The sequence below is a fragment of the Papaver somniferum genome, unplaced genomic scaffold, assembly GCF_003573695.1.
Source record: "Papaver somniferum cultivar HN1 unplaced genomic scaffold, ASM357369v1 unplaced-scaffold_18, whole genome shotgun sequence".
In the NCBI taxonomy this organism is placed as follows: domain Eukaryota; kingdom Viridiplantae; phylum Streptophyta; class Magnoliopsida; order Ranunculales; family Papaveraceae; genus Papaver; species Papaver somniferum.
The window spans coordinates 5,641,407-5,663,434 of record NW_020627707.1 but is presented as its reverse complement, the minus strand read 5'-3'; the positions used below and the strand labels follow the sequence as shown (position 1 = coordinate 5,663,434).

At 37.3% G+C, this 22,028-nt stretch overlaps 1 protein-coding gene and 1 long non-coding RNA gene across 3 annotated transcripts; both read right to left on the bottom strand.

The window, feature by feature from the left end:
• Window positions 1–228: 228 nt before the first annotated feature.
• Window positions 229–1,284, bottom strand: LOC113337969 (zinc finger BED domain-containing protein RICESLEEPER 3-like). The gene is made up of 2 exons (XM_026583500.1): window positions 1,120–1,284; window positions 229–981 (listed from the first exon to the last, which is right to left on the bottom strand). The coding sequence occupies exons 1-2, from the start codon at window positions 1,282–1,284 to the stop codon at window positions 229–231; spliced, it is 918 nt and encodes a 305-aa protein (XP_026439285.1).
• A 17,796-nt stretch (window positions 1,285–19,080) lies between these two features.
• LOC113338117 lies at window positions 19,081–21,633 on the bottom strand. Of its 2 annotated transcripts, none has more exons than XR_003354616.1 (5): window positions 21,457–21,633; window positions 20,682–20,752; window positions 19,621–20,365; window positions 19,467–19,536; window positions 19,081–19,377 (listed from the first exon to the last, which is right to left on the bottom strand). It is a non-coding gene; the product is annotated as an uncharacterized LOC113338117 (long non-coding RNA). The 2 variants fall into 2 exon arrangements; XR_003354617.1 differs by having other exon boundaries at window positions 19,480–19,536.
• Window positions 21,634–22,028: the final 395 nt, after the last annotated feature.

Sequence of the window (22,028 nt, the reverse complement as noted above, 5' to 3'; positions counted from 1 at the left end):
TTTAGGAAATTCTCAATTATGACTGCAACAGGCAAAAAAAAATAAACAAGAAGAAATAATTAAACTTCAGTCAATACAATAAAAGTAATTACTATTAAAGAAAACAAAAAAGAAGAAAAACCTAAATAAGTACCTGCCGCATCTTCACCATCATCATCAGGTACATAATCACATAGAAGATCAAGAGCAATGGGTTTTTGTAAATAACTTTGTGTACAGAGCAATGCCTCAACTGTCTTTGTAGACATAAAAAGCTCTCCATGGAGTAAGCACGCGCTTCCCGGTGCTAAAAGCTGATTCAGAGGATACTGAAGACACAGGCAAGGCTAATATATCTCTTGCAATGTAGGACAGTACCTTATACATGTTTGCATTAGCCTGCCACCAAGCCAATATGTCAAAGTCATCATCTTGATCTACTTCACGCATTTTTCCATCCATCATCACATCTGTCAAGTACCTATCTAACTCCGTTGTTCTTGCTTCTTCAACACAACTTGGGTTGTCCCAATGATGTCTCTTCCTTGATTGCATTCTTGATTTCAACCCTTGAGATGGCGTGCTAACTGAACTGGCAACTACAGAAGCAACACTAGATGACCCTTCCTCATGAGTTGAATACACTGAACTATAATCATCAAAGAGTTCCTGAAATTCTAATTTTACCTTTCTCATGATTCTTTGAACCTTCCACAAATTGTTCTCAAACAAACAGTTAAGAGTAAATTCTAGCCCCTTTAGTTTCTCTCTTGGATCCAACAATTGAGCAAAAAACATAACAGGATTCATTTTCTCGTACACACCCCAATACTTATTGTACTTGGCAAACATAAGACGAGACATACGTGCAATAAATGGATCTGATGCTACATTTTCTCTAAATTCAATTAATTGTTCATGGATGAATACCAACTCCCATAAGAAAGAATGAGTAGTGACTTGTGTAGAAGCAGAAAAATTGATAGTTGCATCGAAGAATACCTTTAAACACTTCACAAGACCTCTAGCATAAGCCCAATCTTCTGCATAAGGAGCATGAGTCTTCACTTTCTTTTTCTTCTTCTTATTTACCTCTTCTTCCATATCCTCAACCTCTTCATCTTCTTCCATATCCTCAACCACTTCTTCCAAGATATCATCACTAGCTATAGCTTCCTCAATATCAGCATCACTTGGTAAAACAGATTCCTTGTCTTTCTCAAAAATAAACTTCTCTTGAAAGTCCTTATCAATCTGTGCTAACATTGCAAAAACTTTTTCATATCTTTGTGCAGCTTCTAACATCAAGTAAGTGCTATTCCATCGAGTGTATACATCTAAATTCAGTGCTTTCTTGTAAGCAAGTTAGAAAATTTACAAGTAGCATGGTTCATATCACTACCAATACATATCACAGTAAGAGTGTAAGACTAGTTCCCAAGTACCAACTAACATTAACATTCTTATAATAGAACTATCCCTGTGTAAAATCTAACACAATTTCTAAAACTTCAGAAATTACACTATACGCTCCTTCTCAGCATCAGTGTACTAATCTAGTTCTTAACATAATCAGTTAATCACTTCTTTCCTTCATTCTCCAATGTCAAACTCTTAACACACCACTCTCAAATCCACCCAAGATTCTTTACCCTTTTATAAAATTTTCTTGATATTTCAAATTCTATAAACCCAGAATACAAGCATTAACCTAACACAATTGAGCAATTTTTATCAAATAAACGACATCCCATAAGAATTCAAGCATAAAAGAGCAATTTTTATCAAATAACAACTACAATTGCAACTCACTGTATTTATATCCATAAAAGAGCAATCTTTATCTTCCATGTAATTCTAACCCAACACACACATCAGTGTCAATTTATGGCACTGAACATTTATCTTTGATTGAAATAAGATCAAATCACAGAGGAAGAATAGAAAGAATGATTTACCTTCACTTCTTCACGCCACTGAACATATAGATCAAATCACAATTCTGTAAACAAGTAAAAACCCTAAATCAATCTAAAATCAAACCCTAAATCAATATACAATCAAACAATTCGAACCCTAAGGAGAAGAATACTGACCTGATAGAGATGGTGATACACTGATAGTGATTTTCAATCTAAATGATTCAAACCCTAAGAGAAGATCAGAAAAATCCAGCCTGCAGCCTGCCGCCTTCGCTGAGAAGAAGAAACGAAGAAGAAGAAATGAAGAATGCTTCTTCTGTTTTCTTTTTCTCGACATCCTATGTCTTGGACGGCTAGGATTAAAACCCTATAAAGATCTTGACGGCTAATAATAACCGGTACAGATGGTCCGGTTCAAGTCCGGTTCTCCCCAAGAACCGATGTCTGTACCGGTCTAGTCCGGTTCTCAAATTTCAGAACCGGTGTCTGTCCCGGTAAAGCCGGTTCCTGTTCGATACCGGTCCGGTATCACCGGTTCTACTCCGGTCCAGGTCGTTTAGACTGGTTCTTGTGCAGCCCTAGATACACCATCAACGAGGAAATTCTCAGTCTGCCCAAGGCCATGCAGAACCACTTCATGTTGGGTAAGTTATTGTTGCATGTTTTGTTGTTGTATTTGTTAACACGTTGATGTGTTTGCTTTATCCCCTCCTTGATTGTGTTATGTTATCCTCCTTATCAACTGTTTTCCCTGAGTCATGATGTGTCTGTTGCGCAATTCATACTTTCATGTCCTCATGTTCGTACAAACTAAATGTAGGTTTGGGATATCCATTCATTGCATGGATGTTAATTGGATAAATGTTTGCCAAGTAGAAGCAAGGCTTTTCAGACTTTTGGTGGCCTAGGCGTGCAATCTATTGTTTATAACATGTAAGTGCAGGAAATAAGTTGTAGGTTATGTTCTCGCCTCAATTTTGTCAAAAATTGATCTACTGTCGTTGTTGATTTTTTTTTGTGTGAACTTGGTTATGCGAGAAGTTCTACTTTGTTAATCGAAGTGAAGGAAGGATTCTGACTTCACCTCTTATGATGGTAAGACCGCTGTTGCTGTTGGGTAAGGAAATGTTGGAAAGCGTTGTGCTTGTGCAGTTCTGTTATCAAGCAAGCTGGTGTCAAGGTCATAATGACTGAAATTGTTGAAATTTTTAGGACTTATATCACTTCTCTTTAAGAAACCTTGAACTTGTTAATTAGCAGCTGATTTTTTTTTTTGTGAGTTTGGACTAAATTTATGAGCAATACAATGTAATAGAGTTGTCATTTTGTATTAGATGAATCTGGTTTTCTATGGAATTTGAATTTGAGTTGGAATTTGAATTTTAATATTAATTTGAATTTGAATTTTGAGTTGTCATTTGAATTTCAATTTTATTTGAGTTTCAGTTTACTGTAATTTGAATTTGAATCAGAATTGTTTCAGCCCAGTCAGAATGACAGCAGCCAGCCAGATCTGACGTATGTTTTTAATATTAAAATAAATCAAATCTACAACGTGATGTCGCATAGCGGCATTCTGAAAGCATCGTTATTAGGGGCACCTTGAAAGTGTCGTTTCAGAAAAAGGCACTGAATCTACGGCACTTTTAGCGGCACTCTGGTAGTATTTTTTTACCCTCTGAAACTACACTATTGGACCATCTTAAAACGACTATTTTCCACTAGTGTTATTTAAAAAAAGAATTAAATTTGTTCAGTCAGATTGTGTATGTGTGTCTCTCTCTCAAGCTACTTGGATTCTTGTGGTATTGGTCACAGAGTTTCATGCGCTCATGCACAAAATGGCACTATAGAAAGGAAACACAGGCATACAGTGGAAACTGGTTTGGCTCTCTTGACTCATGCCTCCTTCCCTTTATCATACTAGTCCTATGCATTTGAAACATCTAATTTTCTCATAAATAGACTGGTTTGGCTCTCTTGACTCATGCCTCTTTCCCTTTATCATACTAGTCCTATGCATTTGAAACATCTAATTTTCTCATAAATAGACTGCCAACACATACTTTACAATAATTATCTCCTTTTAAGAAGCTTTTCAAGATGCAACCTGATTATCAATTTTTAAAATTTTTTGGTTGTGCATTTTATCCATGTTTAAGGCCATTTAATAATCATAAGCTTCAGCCAAGGTCAGTAAAATGTATTTTTCTAGACTATAGTAACCTTCACAAAGGATATAGGTGTCTCAATCCCCTTGTTAACAAAATCATTATTTCAAGGGATGTCAGGTTTGTTGAAGATGATTTTCCTCATGCAAAACTATTTTCTTCAATGCAGTTTGCAAGTCCATCTTTATCCACTATGACCATTCCACAATCTGAACCTAATTTTCCTGTTATTTGCAATGACATTGAATCACCTGATTTAACTTTATTACCAAATTCAACTGATACATCTTCATAATCATCCATTCCATCACCTACCATTCCAGTACCTACTACTTCTATGCCAGTTACTAATGATCATTCAATGGTTACAAGTGGTAAAAGAGGGATTACTAAACCCAAAGTTTATGCCTCTGAAGTTCAATATGTCTGTGAGGATATCACAATACCCACCTGTTATACTGAAGCTTGCAAAGACCCAAAGTGGAGGGCTGCAATGGATGAAGAGATAAATGCTCTTTTACAAAATGGTACTTGGCAGTTGGTACATGCAATAGATGGACACAATGTCATTGGATGCAAGCGGATTTTTAGAATTAAAAGAAATGCAGATGGCAATATAGAAAGGTATAAGGCAAGACTAGTTGCCAAAGGTTACAATCAGATAGAAGGCATTGACTATCAAGAAACATTCAGTCCAGTGGTTAAGCCTCCTACAGTCAGAATGATCATGTCAATTTCTCTTTATAAAGGCTGGCAGATAAGACAATTGGATGTAAAGAATGCCTTTCTTCATGGCCATCTATCAGAAGATGTCTTTATGGTTCAACCACCAGGCTACATTGATATGCTTATGCCCAATCATGTGTGCAAATTGAAGAAGTCACTATATGGATTGAAACAGGCTCCCAGAGCCTGGTTTGACATACTCAATCAGTTCGTGCTTAAATCTGGTTTTTCAGCTTCCAAGACTGATACTTCACTCTTCTATATGGTAACTTCTTCTGCTGCCATTTATTTTCTTATCTATGTAGATGACATACTGGTCACTGGAAGCTCTTCATCATCAGTAGTAGATCAACTTATTCATGCTCTGGGACATGAATTTTCAATTAAGGATTTAGGACCACTTCATTTTTTCTTGGGTATACATGCTACTTCTACTTCTGTAGGTCTTCACTTATCTCAGGAAAAGTACATTACCAATTTACTTGTTAAGACGAAAATGAAAACTTCCAATCCTTGTAGCACACCTTTTTCTACCGTGGCTCCACCTACTCAGTCTCCTGCTTTTGATGATCCAGTTATTTACAGGAGTATTGTGGGTGCATTGCAATATGCAACCAATACTCAACCAGATATTGCATTTGTTGTGAACAAGGCCTGTCAACACATGCAAAATCCATCTGAAGCTGACTGATCTGCTGTTAAGCGCATACTAAGATATTTGAATGGCACATTATCCTTGGGTTGCACTTTAAACGATCTTCTTCTCTCCAACGACAAGCTTACTCTGATGCTGATTGGGCAGGTGATTTTATAGATAGAAGATCTACAAGTGGAATGGCAATTTTTATGGGACCAAACTTGATCTCCTGGTTCTCTCGAAAGCAGAAAATTGTGTCTCGTTCTAGCACAGAGGCTGAATATAGAGCTCTGGCTGATGCTACATCTGAATTGCTCTGGGTACAATCATTTATGGCTGAACTGTCCTTTCATTCACCCAGAATTCTTGTTCTGTGGTGTGACAATATGGGTGAAACATATCTTACAACTAATCCTATATTTCACAATAGAATGAAACACATTGAAATAGCTTTTCATTTTTTCCGAAAACTAGTTGCTGAGAAGGCCTTGTCAGTTCGTTTCTTGTCTACTCAGGATCAGCTTGCCGACGTTTTCACTAAAGGTCTGTCTACTACTAGATTTGCTGCTATGAGACTCAAGCTCAATGTCTCTTAGACACTTGACTTGCGGGGGGTGTTAGACTATTGACTATTTCTGGTCAATAGAACTTGTGTATTTCACATGTGTGCAACTGTTAGGTGTCAGTTTTCTGTTGGCGGTTTAACATGCCAATCCTGTAATCGGTTGTCTGTAGTTTTAATATATTCAAGCTGTCGTCTCTATAGTCTGTAAGAATCAAAAATTCTGAATGAATGGAAACTGAACCAGTATGAGAGAGGTTTATCGACCTTAACTCTCTTTACAGTCGTAAGCGCTTTTATTAGTTTGCAGATTACATTAGCTTCTACTGCCATGGAGGAGGGGTTCCAGTATGTACGTATAATAAGCTGTAAAAAAAGGTTGATTTTAAGTGTTAATTGAAGCTTTGCTCTGGGATGTGGTTCAAGTTGTATTATTATTAGATTTACTTCTCTTCTCTCAAAGTCTACTTCCTTCGTTTGTAGCTGGCCAACTTGAGAGTCTCCTGTAAGAATTTATTGTTTCAATTTTTCCTCATAATTGCCTGCTATTACGTAGTAGATTCGTCTTCACCATATTACCACATCCTCCAATGAATTATTCCTTCTAAATATATGCTAGTTGCCCTCTAAGTCAAACGAGGCATGAAGAGTGTACACCGACAGCACGTAATTTCGCCGTTGCATTCTCGGAAATTAAGCTTAAGGAAATAGTTTTTTATTAAATGTGTTCATGTCTATATTAACTGGCTTCAGCAGACTGTAAACATATAAATTGAATCCTAAGAGTTAGTAAGAAGGAAAGTAGTAACAAGTGTGCATCAAATTGATCAAAGCTAGTAGAACCTTACCAATTACCATAATATAATGGCTAAGCTGTTTGGTGCTTCTCCCATTTGCATCGTTTCTTTTCTTTTGCTGTTGATAGCCGCATCCGTTTCTTCTGGTACGTCTTTATGCTTTTTGTTTCCTTTATATGCATTTGATGATTTTTTAAGTTGGATAAAACTATAGGCTAGGTAACCTCTAGAAGGTCGTGGTCGATTTCAGGAACAAAAAATGAGACGATATCTATGGTTTCACAAAAATCCCAATCTATGGGTTTTCTGAAGTTCAAGTCTCACATGAGAGATCTTGTTGTGAGATTATAAGCCAAGCTGCCAAGGGAAGCATTCTCTTGGGAAAGAAACCACTATGGTTGTCCAAGTACGTAAGAGGCCGGATCTGAATGATTCGGTTCAAAAACCAGATATTGATTATCCGCCTCCGCTGCCTTGCTTTTTTTCCTTTGCCAGTAGCTTTATGGAAGTTTCCATGATGCATTACATAGATAGGAAAAGTGTTTTCTTAACCCATGTTGGTTGCATTTTCCGGCATTTTGGCATGGATTGGGAGTTTCTTCATGCCATAGGCCATAGAGCTTCCTACTCCGTAATTTTGAGTCAAGTAGAGTTAAATGTAACTCTATGCGACTACTATTTAGAGACCATCTACCTCTTTGCCTCGCCCGACATATTTAATTTATCCGCGTGCTTATGATCTTAGTCTCCGGATAAAAAAACAGCCTAGATAGCACTGTAACTTTTTCAAAAGTTTCTTACTCGCACTTCTTTTGAGTGAAAATGTTAAATTCTAATTGAATTATTTTTTAACTATCCCTTGATTAATGTACTGCAGAAACCTATACGGAAGGTCAGGTTTGCGAAATTCAGGGTGGAGGTTGTGGAGTGGTAAAAAAAGGAACAGAATTTAATTGCTCATACTGTTCGAGATCTTGCCTCAGGAATTGTGGGCTGAGTGAATATACGGAAATGTATCCCGCCTGCAACTTTATTGACCGAGGCACCGAGGGCTACACATTTGAATGCTATTGTTGTTGCAGTAACAAAATGAAATCTTCCCTCACTTGAGAAGTGGCCGGGCTGAGGAGTATATGAATGATTTGATTTCTATTCCCATATGTGACTAATATATTTTATATTATCCTCTTGCCTTATTTATTTTTAGGAGATTATCTCCATTTATTTGGGTTGTAAACACAAAAGATATTATATGGTTTTATATATATTCTAGCCAAGAGGAATATTTCGGCTCAAGAAAATTATCATCAAATCCAAGATGGTATCAGCCCCTCTACGATCCTATTTTCTCTAAACCATTAAAATCAATGGCGACGGAACAGCTGAAGCTCACAAACATTGCTGACGCATATAGTTCTATGCATTTACAACAACCCGATGATGCTTTCTACATGGATACCGGTGCTACCTCGCATCTCACTGCTGATTCAGGTACTTAACATAACGTTACTAATTCTAGTACTATACGGTCTATCTTAGTTGGCAACGGAAATAGCATTCCAGTTACTGCTAGTGGTACCAAGCTCATAAACCTCCCTTCTCGCATCCTTCAACTCAAAAATACTCTTGTTGTTCCCGATATTATCAAAAATTTAGTTTCTATTCGTAGGTTCACCACTGATAATCGTGTGTCTGTTGAGTTTGATCCATCTGGTTTTTCTGTGAAAGATCTGAGTTCGAGGAGGATTATCCTTCGGTGTAATAGTTCCGGGGAGCTCTATCCTATCACCAACTCTGTCGTGCCACCTACAAAATCGTCACAGCCTTCTCCCATTTCCCTTGTTGTTTTTTCGCCATATATTTGGCATAGCCGCCTTGGCCACCCTGGCAAGGCAATTTTAGATGTCTTACGCAAAAATAATTCTATTCATTATAATAAGAATAATTCTTCTCAATTTTGTCATTCATGTCAAGTTAGTAAACATGTTCGATTGCCATTTTATGAATCTAATTCCATTACTTTTGCACCCTTTGATATCATACATAGCGATTTATGGACCATTCCATTACATATCGATACCGGTTTTCGATATTATCTTATATTGCTTGATGATTTTACCAACTATCTATGGGTCTACCCTTTGAAATTTAAGTCCCAAGTTTATAGCAAATTTTTGGAATTTCGTTCTTTCGTTCAAACTCAATTTGAACGACAAATAAAATGTTTTCAATGTGACATGGGTCATGAATTTGACAACTCTTCCTTCCATACTTTTTCTCGTAATAATGGTCTTGTTTTTCGTTTCTCTTGCCCCCAAACTTCATCCCAAAACGGCAAGGCCGAACGTATGATACGTCGTATCAATGATATCACTCGTACCCTTATGTCTCACGCTTGCGTTCCTCCAAAATATTGGGTCTACTCTCTCCATATGGCTGTCTATCTACATAATCTTCTACCCACCAAAGTCCTTAATTTTCACTCACCCGTGTCTATTCTTTATCAACGACAACCAACGTATGAACATCTACGTACTTTTGATTGCCTTTGCTATCCAAATCTCTCGTCCACAACTCCTCACAAACTCTCCCCTCGTTCCACTAGGTGTGTCTTCCTTGGTTTTCCTCCCAACCACCGTGGATACCGCTGCCTTGATCTTGCCACAAACAAGATTATTGTCTCTCGTCATGTAACTTTCGATGAAAATGTATTTCCCTTCACAAATATCACTACAAATACCTCTTCTACTGTCGAGTCTCCCCCAAATATCCTCCATTCTTCCTATAACCTCTCTTACCCATCTATACAGCATGACCAACCTACTGACACCCAGGCTTCCACTATGCCACCCACTACTTCAGGACCCTATACCCCTCCTCACCGTCGGTCCAACTTCCCATCTGCTGCGTCTAATCCACTTCCAACCTCCCAGCCTACGTCAGTTCCACTTCCTCCACCTGTACGTACGTCAGTTCCACCAGCTCCTATGTCTGCACACCCACCTTCCCCTAATAGACCCCTGTACCTACGTCAGTCCAATATCTTCTCTAAGTCAGTTTCTCCGGGTCCTCTCTGCACTAATTCCATAGCTGCAGACTCCACCATCTCCTCTGCCCCTACTGGTACACGTTGTAACTCCACTACCGTACCTATTACTGTCCTTCCCACTACAGACTCTCCATCCTCTCCACCTACTACTGTCCTTCCCACTACAACATCCCCCCACCCCCACTACATCTCCTTCTCGTCCTGTTACTCGAGCCTCCCGTGGTATTTACCGACCGATCCACCGGCTCAATCTCCATGTTCAAACTTTACGACATATCTCTCCAATTCCTCGCTCTCACTTGTATGCTCTTAGGAATATAAATTGGAATGCCGCCATGAAAGATGAGTACAATGCTATGTTGAAAACTAATACGTGGGAACTTGTACCACGACCTCGTGATGCTCATGTTATTCGTTCCATGTGTCTTTTTCGTCACAAATATAATGCTGATGGATCTTTGCAGCGACACAAGGCTCGTCTTGTTGCTAATGGAAAATCTCAGCAGGTTGGGGTTGATTGTTTTGAAACGTTTAGTCCGGTTGTCAAACCTGCTACTATTCGTACTGTTCTTACTATTGCTACTTCGCGTTCTTGGCCAATCCATCAGCTAGATGTTAAGAATGCTTTTCTCCATGGTGATCTGACCGAGACAGTTTATATACATCAGCCTCCAGGATTTGTTGATCCTGATCACCCTGATTACGTATGTCGACTACGCAGATCGTTATATGGTCTCAAGCAGGCTCCTCGGGCGTGGTTTCAGAGATTTGCCAAGTTTATCACAGGTTGTGGTTTCCGTGGTAGTGTATGTGATCCCTCACTTTTTTTTTATCAATCAGGATCCAAAATGGCATACTTACTTTTATATGTTGATGACATTATTTTGACTGCCTCTACTGATGCTCTCCTATGCCGCTTCATTTATTTGATGAAGAGAGAGTTTGCTATGTCTGACCTTGGTCCACTACATCATTTTCTGGGCATCATCGTTACTCTTTCATCCTCAGGATTATTTTTGTCTCAATCATTATATGCACAAGACATCATCGCGCGTGCCTCCATGACAAAATGTAACCCAGTGACTACTCCGGTCAACACAAATTCCAAGCTCAGTGCTACCTCTGGCCCGACACTTTCGGATCCCACTCTATACAGAAGCCTAGCGGGTGCTCTTCAGTACCTCACTTTTACTCGGCCAGATATTTCATACGCAGTTCAGCAGGTATGTCTATTTATGCATGATCCCCGTGAGCCTCACATGCATGCCCTCAAGCGAATCCTTCGCTATCTTCATGGCACCATCAACCACAGATTATTTCACTCGGTCTCCTATTTCTCTGGCTTAACAGCATACTCTGATGCTGACTGGGCAGGTTGTCCTGATTCTCGACGATCGACATCTGGTTTTTGTGTCTTTCTTGGTGAAAATCTCATCTCCTGGCCTCCAAGCGTCAAGGTACAGTCTCTCGATCCAGTGCTGAAGCTGAATACCGGGGAGTAGCAAATGCGGTTGCTGAAACAACATGGCTTCGCAATCTTCTTCTAGAGCTCCGACTACCTCTACGACGTGCTACTATTGTTTACTGTGACAATGTAAGTGCGATATATATGTCTGGAGATCCTGTTCAACATCAACGCACCAAACATGTGGAGATTGATATACATTTTTTTCGTGAACGAGTTCGTATTGGTGCCATTCAAGTCTAACATGTTCCCTCTGAGAACCAATATGCTGACATCTTTATCAAGGGGCTTCCTCGACAGCTATTTGTTCGCTTTCGTTCTAGTCTTAGCGTTTGTTCCTCTCCCACTCAGACTAAGGGGGTGTAATAAACTTTATAATATCCTCTTTCCTTATTTAAATTTAGGAGATTATCTCCATTTACTTGGGTTGTAAACACAAAAGATATTATATGGTTTTATATATATTCTAGCCAAGAGGAACATTTCTCCCCAAGGAAATTATCATCAAATCCAAGAGTGACTAGCTACTGTTCAAGTATTTCCTACCGTTAGTCTGATTGTGCGTTTGTTGCTAGCACTATTTCAGAGTAGTCATCCACAAATCATAAATGTAAGCCAAGTTGCATCCACAAATCATAAATGTAAAAGAAGTCTGGATTGCTGCAAGTTTTTTCTAAAAGTTTTTTTTTTCTTTTTTTCTTTTTGTGCCGTCACGTGTTTTTCTTTGTGTGTTGTCTGTAAAAATAAAATAGTTGGACGCCCGGTAAACTATAATACGAACAATGTTGTTGAACCAACCTCGAAAATTAATTAAGCACTCCCGTGAACCATTTAACCCTAAACATTTTTATCTGCACAGCCTTGATCATTTTTTCTTTTATTTCCGGTAACTCCTTGGTGGCCACAGTTATATAATATGTTGTTATATTTTAACCTATATTTCTTTTAACCTATATTTTAACCTATAATTATGTAGCTATATTTTAGGAAGATATCTTGGTTCGAAATAATAGTAACTAGGTGTGACGCGAGATATTTGGAGAACAATAGGTATTGGTGAATAAAAATAGGTTTATGGTTCATGGTTAGATTTTTTTTAAAATATTTTGCTTCCGGTAAAATAAAAATAGATTCTTTTTTGCCGGTGAAGTATTTTTTTCACTCGAGATTTTTTTTTACCCGTGAAGTATTTTTTTGCTATTCAAGATATTTTTTTCTTTTACCCGTGCATATGTTTTTTTTAACTCAAGATATATGTCTTTTTCCAGAAGAATAAATTAATAAAAGGATAGAACGATAAAAAAAAATTACATGAAAAAAAATTATTTATTTTTCTTTTACCCGTGATTTTTGTTTTTTTTACTTAAAAATTATTTTCAGGTGAGGCCGGTAAGATTTTTTTACTTATTTTTTTTTATATTTAAAAAATTATTTATGGTGGGGGTCAGAAACTCTTATTTCCTATTGGTCTAAATTTTTTCAAAAAATTTTATTGGTCTAAGAAGAGAACTTGATTCACCTTTTAACCACGACAAAGAAAAATCACCTGAAATCATATTATTAATAACAAGTCTTGGTGTAACAACACCAATTACAATTGTTTGAAAAAAAATAGTTATAGTAAAACTTAGCTTACTTCCAATCTAAATACTTTCATGTTTCCTAGTAGCATTATCTTTAACTAAGTTATCAAGAACCATCTTTGACTGAAACTCATTTGATCAAAGGACTCCTTAAACCTTGTAATATAGGTCTTACAATTCACGTATTAACTTATACATGAAGCCATTTAGACCAACTATAATTTATACACCAAAACCAACGAATAAAATTTGGTACGTTACCTCAAGGAAATGCTCGAACACATGGTCGCAATACGGTCTAACCTCAATAAACGAATGGTTGACAAATGAATAATCTCGCCAAACGACTAATTTTTTCCGGTCTCAACTTGGGCAAAAAGGCTAAATGAATAACCTCGCTAAATATATTAATGATTAAAAATAATTGAGGCCTTAAAGGTTTTATGAAAATACAAATAAATAATCACTAAATTTCATACAAAAATATATATAAATAAACCGAAATACTATATGTAATCAACAATGTTGGTGTCATTCTTTTAAAAGAATGCGTTTAAAATTAATTGTTTTTTCCTCCACTTAAACTAAAATGTACCTAATGCTTAATTTTGCATAATGCATGCACAACTTATGGAATATTTTGCTTGTACTGTAGCATGTCATTTTTTATAGTGATTACTGCTTGAAATGCCTCTTTCGATGATACATCTGGTAGTTGATACTATCATATGATTCTGGATCATTCACATAATTTATTACTGACTCGAGGAGGTAGGTCAAAAATAAAACTGTTCGACATCTAGTAAATTGTTTAATATATTCTTCGATTTAACAAATTTCTGGTTCCACAATATCCAAATTGTGTATAAAAAACTAAAAGGTTTTTGTTGACTTGTGCATCCAAGTTATACTCTCTAAATAAATAAATACCCATTTACCGATAAGCGAATAATCAACTCATTTATTGATAAATAAATAAGCTCCCTAGACAAACATTTTTAAGGGCATTCATTTATCGGGGTTAGACTGTAAATATTCATTGTGAGATTGCACAACAATTAATAAGATTAGTGTTTAATTTTGTGTTCTTAGTATAATATAAATAAAAGAAACTATTCTCAACTTTTTTTTTGGTGTAAGCCAAATTTTATATGGCCTCTCCAACATTTAAATCCCGGCTCCGACAAGGTTGTGCGTGTGTATATATATATACACTTGGTTTTGTAAGAGAATTCTCTTTTGCTTTCCTGACTGTCTCTCTCTACGCCATAAATCACCGTTATCGACAGACCAGGTCTGTCGATCACCGACGGACCTATGAGAGGGCTAAACTGGGCTTTAGCCCGGGTAGTCTCTGGTCCATCAGTGGATTATTTTTTTTTTGGAATCTCAAAATTTAGGATTAGGCTACTACCATTAGCCCAGGTCAAAATCAGTTAAAGGAAATACTTGGGTCCGTCCATGCTGTCGATAATACAGGTATTTGACAGTCCTTGTCCGCCAGATGGCGTGTCGTATTCTAAGGTGTCAAAAACCTTATTTGATGGTAACCTATTATCAATAAAAATTAATGATAAATTACAGGTTGTGCTTGTCAATAATTTTTGACAGTCATTTCTCGTCAATCAATTCAAAATTGAATTACAAGCCCATATATTATTTCGGAAAATGGGTCATTTGCGCAAACTCCATTAAGTCGTAATGGACTTGTAAAATATAGGTCTTGGTGAAAAAGACACAAAAAAAATTTAGTCATATATACCCTTTATTTTAAACTTTATTCTTTATAATATTATATCATTTTCTCTCTCCTATATATTTTCTTTCTCCAATTTAAAATTTATCGCGAGAAAGGCCTTAGCTTCTGAAATATGAGTCGGATTTTAATAAAATTTATATTTTTGGAAAGGGCTCGAAAATCTCTATAAAACAAGATCCATTGTTCATATGAAATTCGGAAAAATAAAATAAAATTTTGAACCAGTCCGAGGATACATTATGCACCCAGGTGCAACCTAGCCAAAATTTATTTCCTATACGAATATGCATTATGCACCCATGTGCAACCCGACCAAAATCTATTTCCTATAAAAATATGTACTATTGACCGCTGTCGTAGGCGTCAAAAATAATTACACTTTCTTACTACTCAAAATATATAATGAAGCAAGGGCAAGAAAGGATCGTTCCCACAGGGAGGTCTAGGTTGTCGTTTGTTTCGATTTCTTATATAAACAAAGGTAACAAGGGGGGTTTTCTAATTTTTAAAAACTAAGTTATACTAAAAACAAATAAAGTAAAGCAAACACGCAAATCAAGATAATAAGATATTGGTTAAGGATATCGTTTTCATTCACTAACATGTTCTTGTCTTAATAACTAGAATGATATTTAATCTCTCATTATCAAAGGCCCTAGGATATCTTGATCGCGAGAATATCCCGCAAATCTCCTCTTATCATCAACAAACACATTAAAAGATGTGAAAATGAATTCTATCTAAGAAAACAACCTAACGTGTAAAAGCACTAATCAAGTTTAATTCCCTAGATGCATTAAGTTCTATGAAATCAGGCCAATCAAAGCAATCGAACGTGTAAAAGCACTAATCCGGTTTAACAAAGGTTATGATTCACGTGTGACTACTAGGATGTACACTACAAGCAATATCCACAATTATGCTACTTGCAATCAGAAATTTATCACTTTTGCGTCTAATAAACTCTAATCTAGCAATAAAGATGAAAGCAAACTCAACCGATTCGCGACTAATATAATAATATCAAACAAGGATTCATGTTATATGAAATCAACTTTATCCATAACCAAAAATAATAATCTAGCTCATGTTCATGGAGTTCATAACAAGAAGAAAAAAGAAAGTTTTCATGTTTCTAAAACCTAGAACCCAAAAATAGAAGTAAAAGATTCTCAAAAAAGAGAAGTCTCGGTTCTTTTATACTGCCTTCCCTTTTCCAAAACTAACCCACTGGCAAAAATAGTCGACAGTCTGTTAGCCAGGCCCAGCAAAACAAGTCCAAGTTCATCTGAGTCAGCTACCTTGATTGGTGAGTCAACTCTCCGTATTCCGATTCCATCCGAGTTCAGACCGATTCTGGGGTATCTCCTGCCTGTTTCAGGATCAATTATATCTCATACCCTGCACAATCATTCAATCATCCATTCGATCCTACACATACATTTAATCAACACAATCAATCCCCGCTGCAATTTCAGTTCATTCGTGACTTGTTCATTTGCAATTGCAGCTGCAAAACAGCTTCAAAGTCCTCTTCTACCATCATCACCAGCAACCAACTCTCCCATATGAACCAGCACATTCTCATCCACCTGATGGTGTCTAAACAACAACAGCCACAAAATCCTGAACCAAACTCTCCTTGAAACTGTAGCTGCAACCTCTACCAATACCTTGTTCAAACCCCATCTAATTGTGTAGCAATTCATCACTACCAACAGCCACTGCATCTTCTTGGCCTTCTCTTGTTTCTCAAAATTATCCACCAACTCTACATTTCAGTTCATGTCACGCTGCGATGTATCATACACAGCACCAAAGCACAATTCAGCTTCGTATCCACCAGACTACAAGCTTCAAGCAGTCACTGTTCCATTAATCTTCTCAGCTTCATTACTAGCTATTTCATTCAATTCTCGGCTCGAACCACTACCTGTTGCTCAACAACAACCTCCAGAAATTGCATCTGCAATCATTCTTCAGAGCATCTCAATACAAAGACAATCCTCATAACCTGTGAACCATCAGCTCCAACTGCATAACCTGCACCTAAATCATGTGCATCTTCCTGGTCACAGACCATCAATCCACAATTCAACCACACTAACTCAGCCACTCTTCTTGTGCACAGCCAACGCCAACACCTTGCTGCTCCTGCAATTTCCTACAATCTCCATAACTAGCTGCTGCTTCTCAGCTTCCTCCTTGATCATTAACTGCAACAGCAACATTTCTTCTTCCATGTGATGCCAACACAACTGCAATTCCATTTTATTCTTCTCTGCACTCCCCTTTTCTGTATCTGCATTGCGTCCACTTCCTGCAGCATTCAGCTCAACTGACCTGCAATCTCACATTCACTTGTTGTAGCTTTCACTTGGTCTCAATTCCATGTTCTCGCCATCGGCAGTAGCTTATCTTCTTGTGCACCACCAGTGTCTTATAATCTCCAGTATTACCACCTGCAATCTCAGTACCACCTTCAATTCCATGGCAACCTGCAAAACTGTTCACTAGCACCAACTCAGCACCATTCTTTCAGCGCTTCAGTCACCAGAACCCATTTCTCTAATGTTTTATTCTCCATCTCAATCATTGCCACCATTTCCTTTAATTTCTCAGGCACTGAACCCTGTTGACTACAACATCAGACCACCAGTTTCCAACTGCAATTTCATCACCACTGCAACTCACTTCCATTACTGCACAACACAGCAGAAAATTCCATTTGAGCTCAAACTGCATCTTCAATTTCATGAAGCTCCTCCCTGTAATTCAACCAACAAACCCTAGTTCGACTGATTTCTTCATCATCATCTTCTCTGATTCCATACAAACCCATATCTCGACCTTTTACAGCAAACCCATATCAATTTCAGCCATCAATTCATCTGTGATTCAGTCAAATCTTCATCTGCAACTCTTTATTAAACCCAAATTCGAATCAACCCTACCATCCTCATTTCTCGATCTCTTTGTATCTCATCTCTGTTACAGTAATCTTCACAAGTCTCTGAGGTTTATCATCATCACTCGATTCCATCGCAGCCATCATCAACATCAGTCTCAACAACATCAACTTCTCCTCTTCAGTAAGCCGCAATTTCTTTTCTCTCTGAGTTATGGAATGAATGATTGAGAAATCATTCTCTCAATTCCAGGTGTTGGTAATAACCCTATAGGCTAGAGATACCCTGAGATAAGATAAGGGCCATCCTGAGTCTTTAATTGGTTCCATTCAACTGTCAGTTCCCAGTTCATTCTTTGCCTCCATCTTGCTCAGCCTTAGCCGGCTCCAAGTATCACATGTGAATTGATCTTTTTGTGCTTTTCGCTCCAAATGGCTATTTTTTCCTTCTTTTGATCCAAATGACTTCAAAGTACCTAATAACTCAAAACGAAATATAAGATACATAATTTACAAGAAAACTCGCCAAGAAAGCATAAACAATAGATAAATATCAAGGTGATTTAGACACCTATCAACCATGCACTCGGGTGCATCTTGTGTTCTTCGTAGACAATTATTATCGAAGAAAAATAAGAGGAATCGCAAAAATATAGGCATTATGCACTCAGGTGCAACCATGCCAAAATCTATTTCCTATAAATATACATTATGCACTCGGGTGCATCTTGTGCACATCGTGGATAAATCTAGATTTATCATAATATTCGCCTGCAAAATATTATACACAACCGAAATGACTAATTCATGATCTTGTGCGCTAAATGCACCACCATTACTATAACATTGACTATTAAAAAGAAAAAAGCGGAACAACAGAAAATTCAAAAAAAAGAATACACATGATGCACTCGGGTGCAACCCGTAAAAAAATATATTTGTCAGAATATCCGTTATGCACTCAAATCCATCTTGTACAACCAGCTCTGTCAAAAACCTGTTGTAAAGACCCTCAAGCTCGTGAACGCTATTTGACTGGTCTAACAATTGTCAAGACACGTTTTAGCCGATAATAACTCGATTAGTTTAACTCAAGCGTTACTTAATAGAAATTAATCTAACAATGATCTAGCTACGAAACTAGTATCATTGGGAAGGTCTCGAAAAGTTACGCGGAATAGACTACTCGAACGTGGGGGTGCACAATGGTCGGCTCGGATCGGTTTTCATCTCTACCGATCATAGAACCATACAGGTCGGGTTTTTTCCCAGCTGCACCAACTAATGGTGAATTTCTAGATCGGTTCGGCTGTGAACCGCCCGATCCAGACTCGCTACAGTTCGGTAGCGGTTTACCGATTTAATATAAATCGGGCAGAGTTGATCGGGTAAACCGAAAACCCAGCCCGACCCGACCATTCCCAGTTTCAGTTTTACACTGGAATACTTGTTCCCTGACCTGTTTAAGCAGTATGTCAATGATACAAACATAATATGTGAAAACTGAAGACTTTACTTTCTGTAACAGTAAAAACTAAAAAGAAATTTCCTAATAATAATAATAAATTCAATAATCTACTGAAAAATCTCTTAACCAAACTTTAATCTCAAGTAAATTGAAAGCAAGACAAAAAGAAAACCAGAATCAACTGTTTTGATACTTCTGTAAGAATAAAGAATGAATGAATAAAGAATGAACGAACGATATCACTAAGGTTTTATTCTTCAACTAATATGCAAACTCCAGGTATTCTTCAGCTAATGTGTAAGTGAAAACTCCAATAGGATAGATTAATCCAGAGGTTCTTCCAAGTAGCACCTGCAACAAACAACAAGAGGAAAAATACATAAGTATGAAGTCGAATGATTGTCCATACTTCAGGCAATTACATAACATCAGAAACATACATTCATCGAATACCATTAGCTGTCATTAGCTCCCTCTATCAATCTTCTGCAGTCACGGGGCCTAGGATATCTACAAGAAAAGTAAACTCTAATTAGATTCAAAATCAAAACAAAAAGTTATAATTAACACAAACACAAAAAAAGATAGAAATACCTGTCTCAATCTCTTCAGCATTATCAACTGCAAAGCTTGATACATCAATATCCAGAGGTGTGCGCAACCAGTTCTGTGTTAGAATCAGGGCCTCAACTGTCCTAGGAGATAAAGAGCTCTAAAATGGGTCAAGGACACGCTTCCCTGTACTAAAAGCTGATTCAGAAGCAACCGAAGAGACGGGGATAGCAAGAATGTCCCTTGCGATATATGACAAAACTGTATACTTGGAAGCATTGTTCTTCCACCAACCCAACAAGTCAAACTGGGGGGTAGCATTCTCACATACATCAGCTAAGTACCTTTCCACCTCAGACCTTCCTTCGATACTAACACTTTCCATTCTGCGTTTCTCTAGCCTCCCTTTCAACAGAGCCTCCATGATGTCCAACGAATCCACACCTGCCTCAACCATTTCAGTGTCTTGTGCAGTACTGGTTGCTTCATTACCAACTGATAACGTAGCTTGTACTCGTTGAAAAGTCTCTCTAAGTCCTTCTTCACACAGTCCCTCAACTCAGCAACCCTTTCCAAATCATCCTTGCACAAGATCTCAAGCCTGAAATTCAATCCAACTTCTTTTTGGCGAGGATCAAGCAGTACAACAATAAAAAGGAAAGGGTTCATAGCCTCATATGACCCCCAGTACTTCATATACTTGTCAGTCATCAGCAACAGTTGCGTCAACATTCTGTTGTGCGACATTTGTGGTTGTAGGAGGAGGCAGTTCACTAGCATCGGAAGCCTGCATCAAAGTTCAACAGAAAAATTCATCAATCCACTAACAACAAATACATTTCCAAGTTCATTATACAAGTACTAAGATAAAAATATAATAGTAACAATAGGTATCCACAGATTGGGGTTCAGATCAAATAGAACATACAAGAGTATTAAAGGTTTGATCAGAATTTACAATCTTATCAAGTGTGTTCAGTTTCATATACAAGGGCGTGAAGCAGTACATACAAATAATTTCTAAACAGATTGCGTACAATTGAATATTCCTTTACTTTCCAAAAAGTTAAGAAAAAAGAAAATGATACATAAGAAATACATACCACAATAGCAGGGGTTGATGCTGGGGTTGATTGATCCACATCCATAGTCACAACTGAATCCAAAATAACAACTGAAGGAAACATAAGACATCACTGTTAGTTCCCCATTAAATTGGTAAAAAATCATAATCAGACAGCACAACAAGAAATGATCCATAAGAAATATTGTCCCTAGTGAAAGACAAACTAAATTAACACACACCCAAAGTAAAAAATGAGGCCATTTAGATATTCACAGTCACATGCATGTGAAAAATCAAATGATTATATATGCCATACAGAGCAAAATCATCTTTTTATTGATGTTCTCCTTCTTCAAAAAAAAAAATTTATACAAAATAGATAGAGAAAAATTCACCCATAAGAGATAATAATTAATCAATACACAAAATCATACAAAATAAATCAAAATCAAACTAAACCCCACTAATAAGAGTACCTCAATTAACAATAGCTAAATCAAAATCAAACTAAACCAAACCCTAATTAACAGTCAAATCAAAAAGAAATAAAAAAACCAATCAAAATCCAACAAAACCCCAATTGACAATACCTAAATCAACTGTAATCAATCAACAAATCAGTAAAAAATCAATAAAAGAAAATTAAAATCAAACTAAACCCTAGTTAACAGTATCTAAATCTTAATCAATCAAAAAAATCAAAATCAAAATCAAACTAAACCCTAATTAACAGTACCTAAATCAATCATAATTTATCAACAAATCATTAATAAGAGTGCATAAAGATCAACCAATAAGCTTTTTTTCCTTACCTGGAGCTGAAGAATCCATTTGATTATCGACTAAAATCAACATCTGGAAATGATGGTGGTGAAGTAGTAAAAACTGAAAAAGTAATGGAAAGGTTAAAGAGGAGATGAAAATGGAGAGTCGCCTTCTCTTCTGCAGCCTAGAGAATAAAGAAAATGGAAGAAAGAATAATGAAAAAAGAATCGTGTAGAACGAGGTAGGGTTTGGTGTATTAGGCTAGGTATTTATATGTGGCGTTTTAGGGTTTCTTAGCCATAGATATATTTGATCGGTCGGTTCTCATAGCGGTCGGTCGGTACAACCACACCACCACATAGCACCGTATCAAGGTCGGTTTTAAAATATAACTACCGTCCAGGGCCGCTAGATACTCGGTTTCGGGTTGGTGCGGTTTTTTTGCGGTCGGGTTGTGCGGGTTAGCGGTCGGGTCGGCCATTTTGTGCAGCCCTACTCGAACGTGCCATTCAGACATCGGACGAAGAAAATATCATTGGTTTAGTTCAAAGGGTAAAATAGTCTTTTGAAATTTAGCCGACCTAGCTGCCCTTATCTTTTGGTCGGGTGCCTTTAGCAT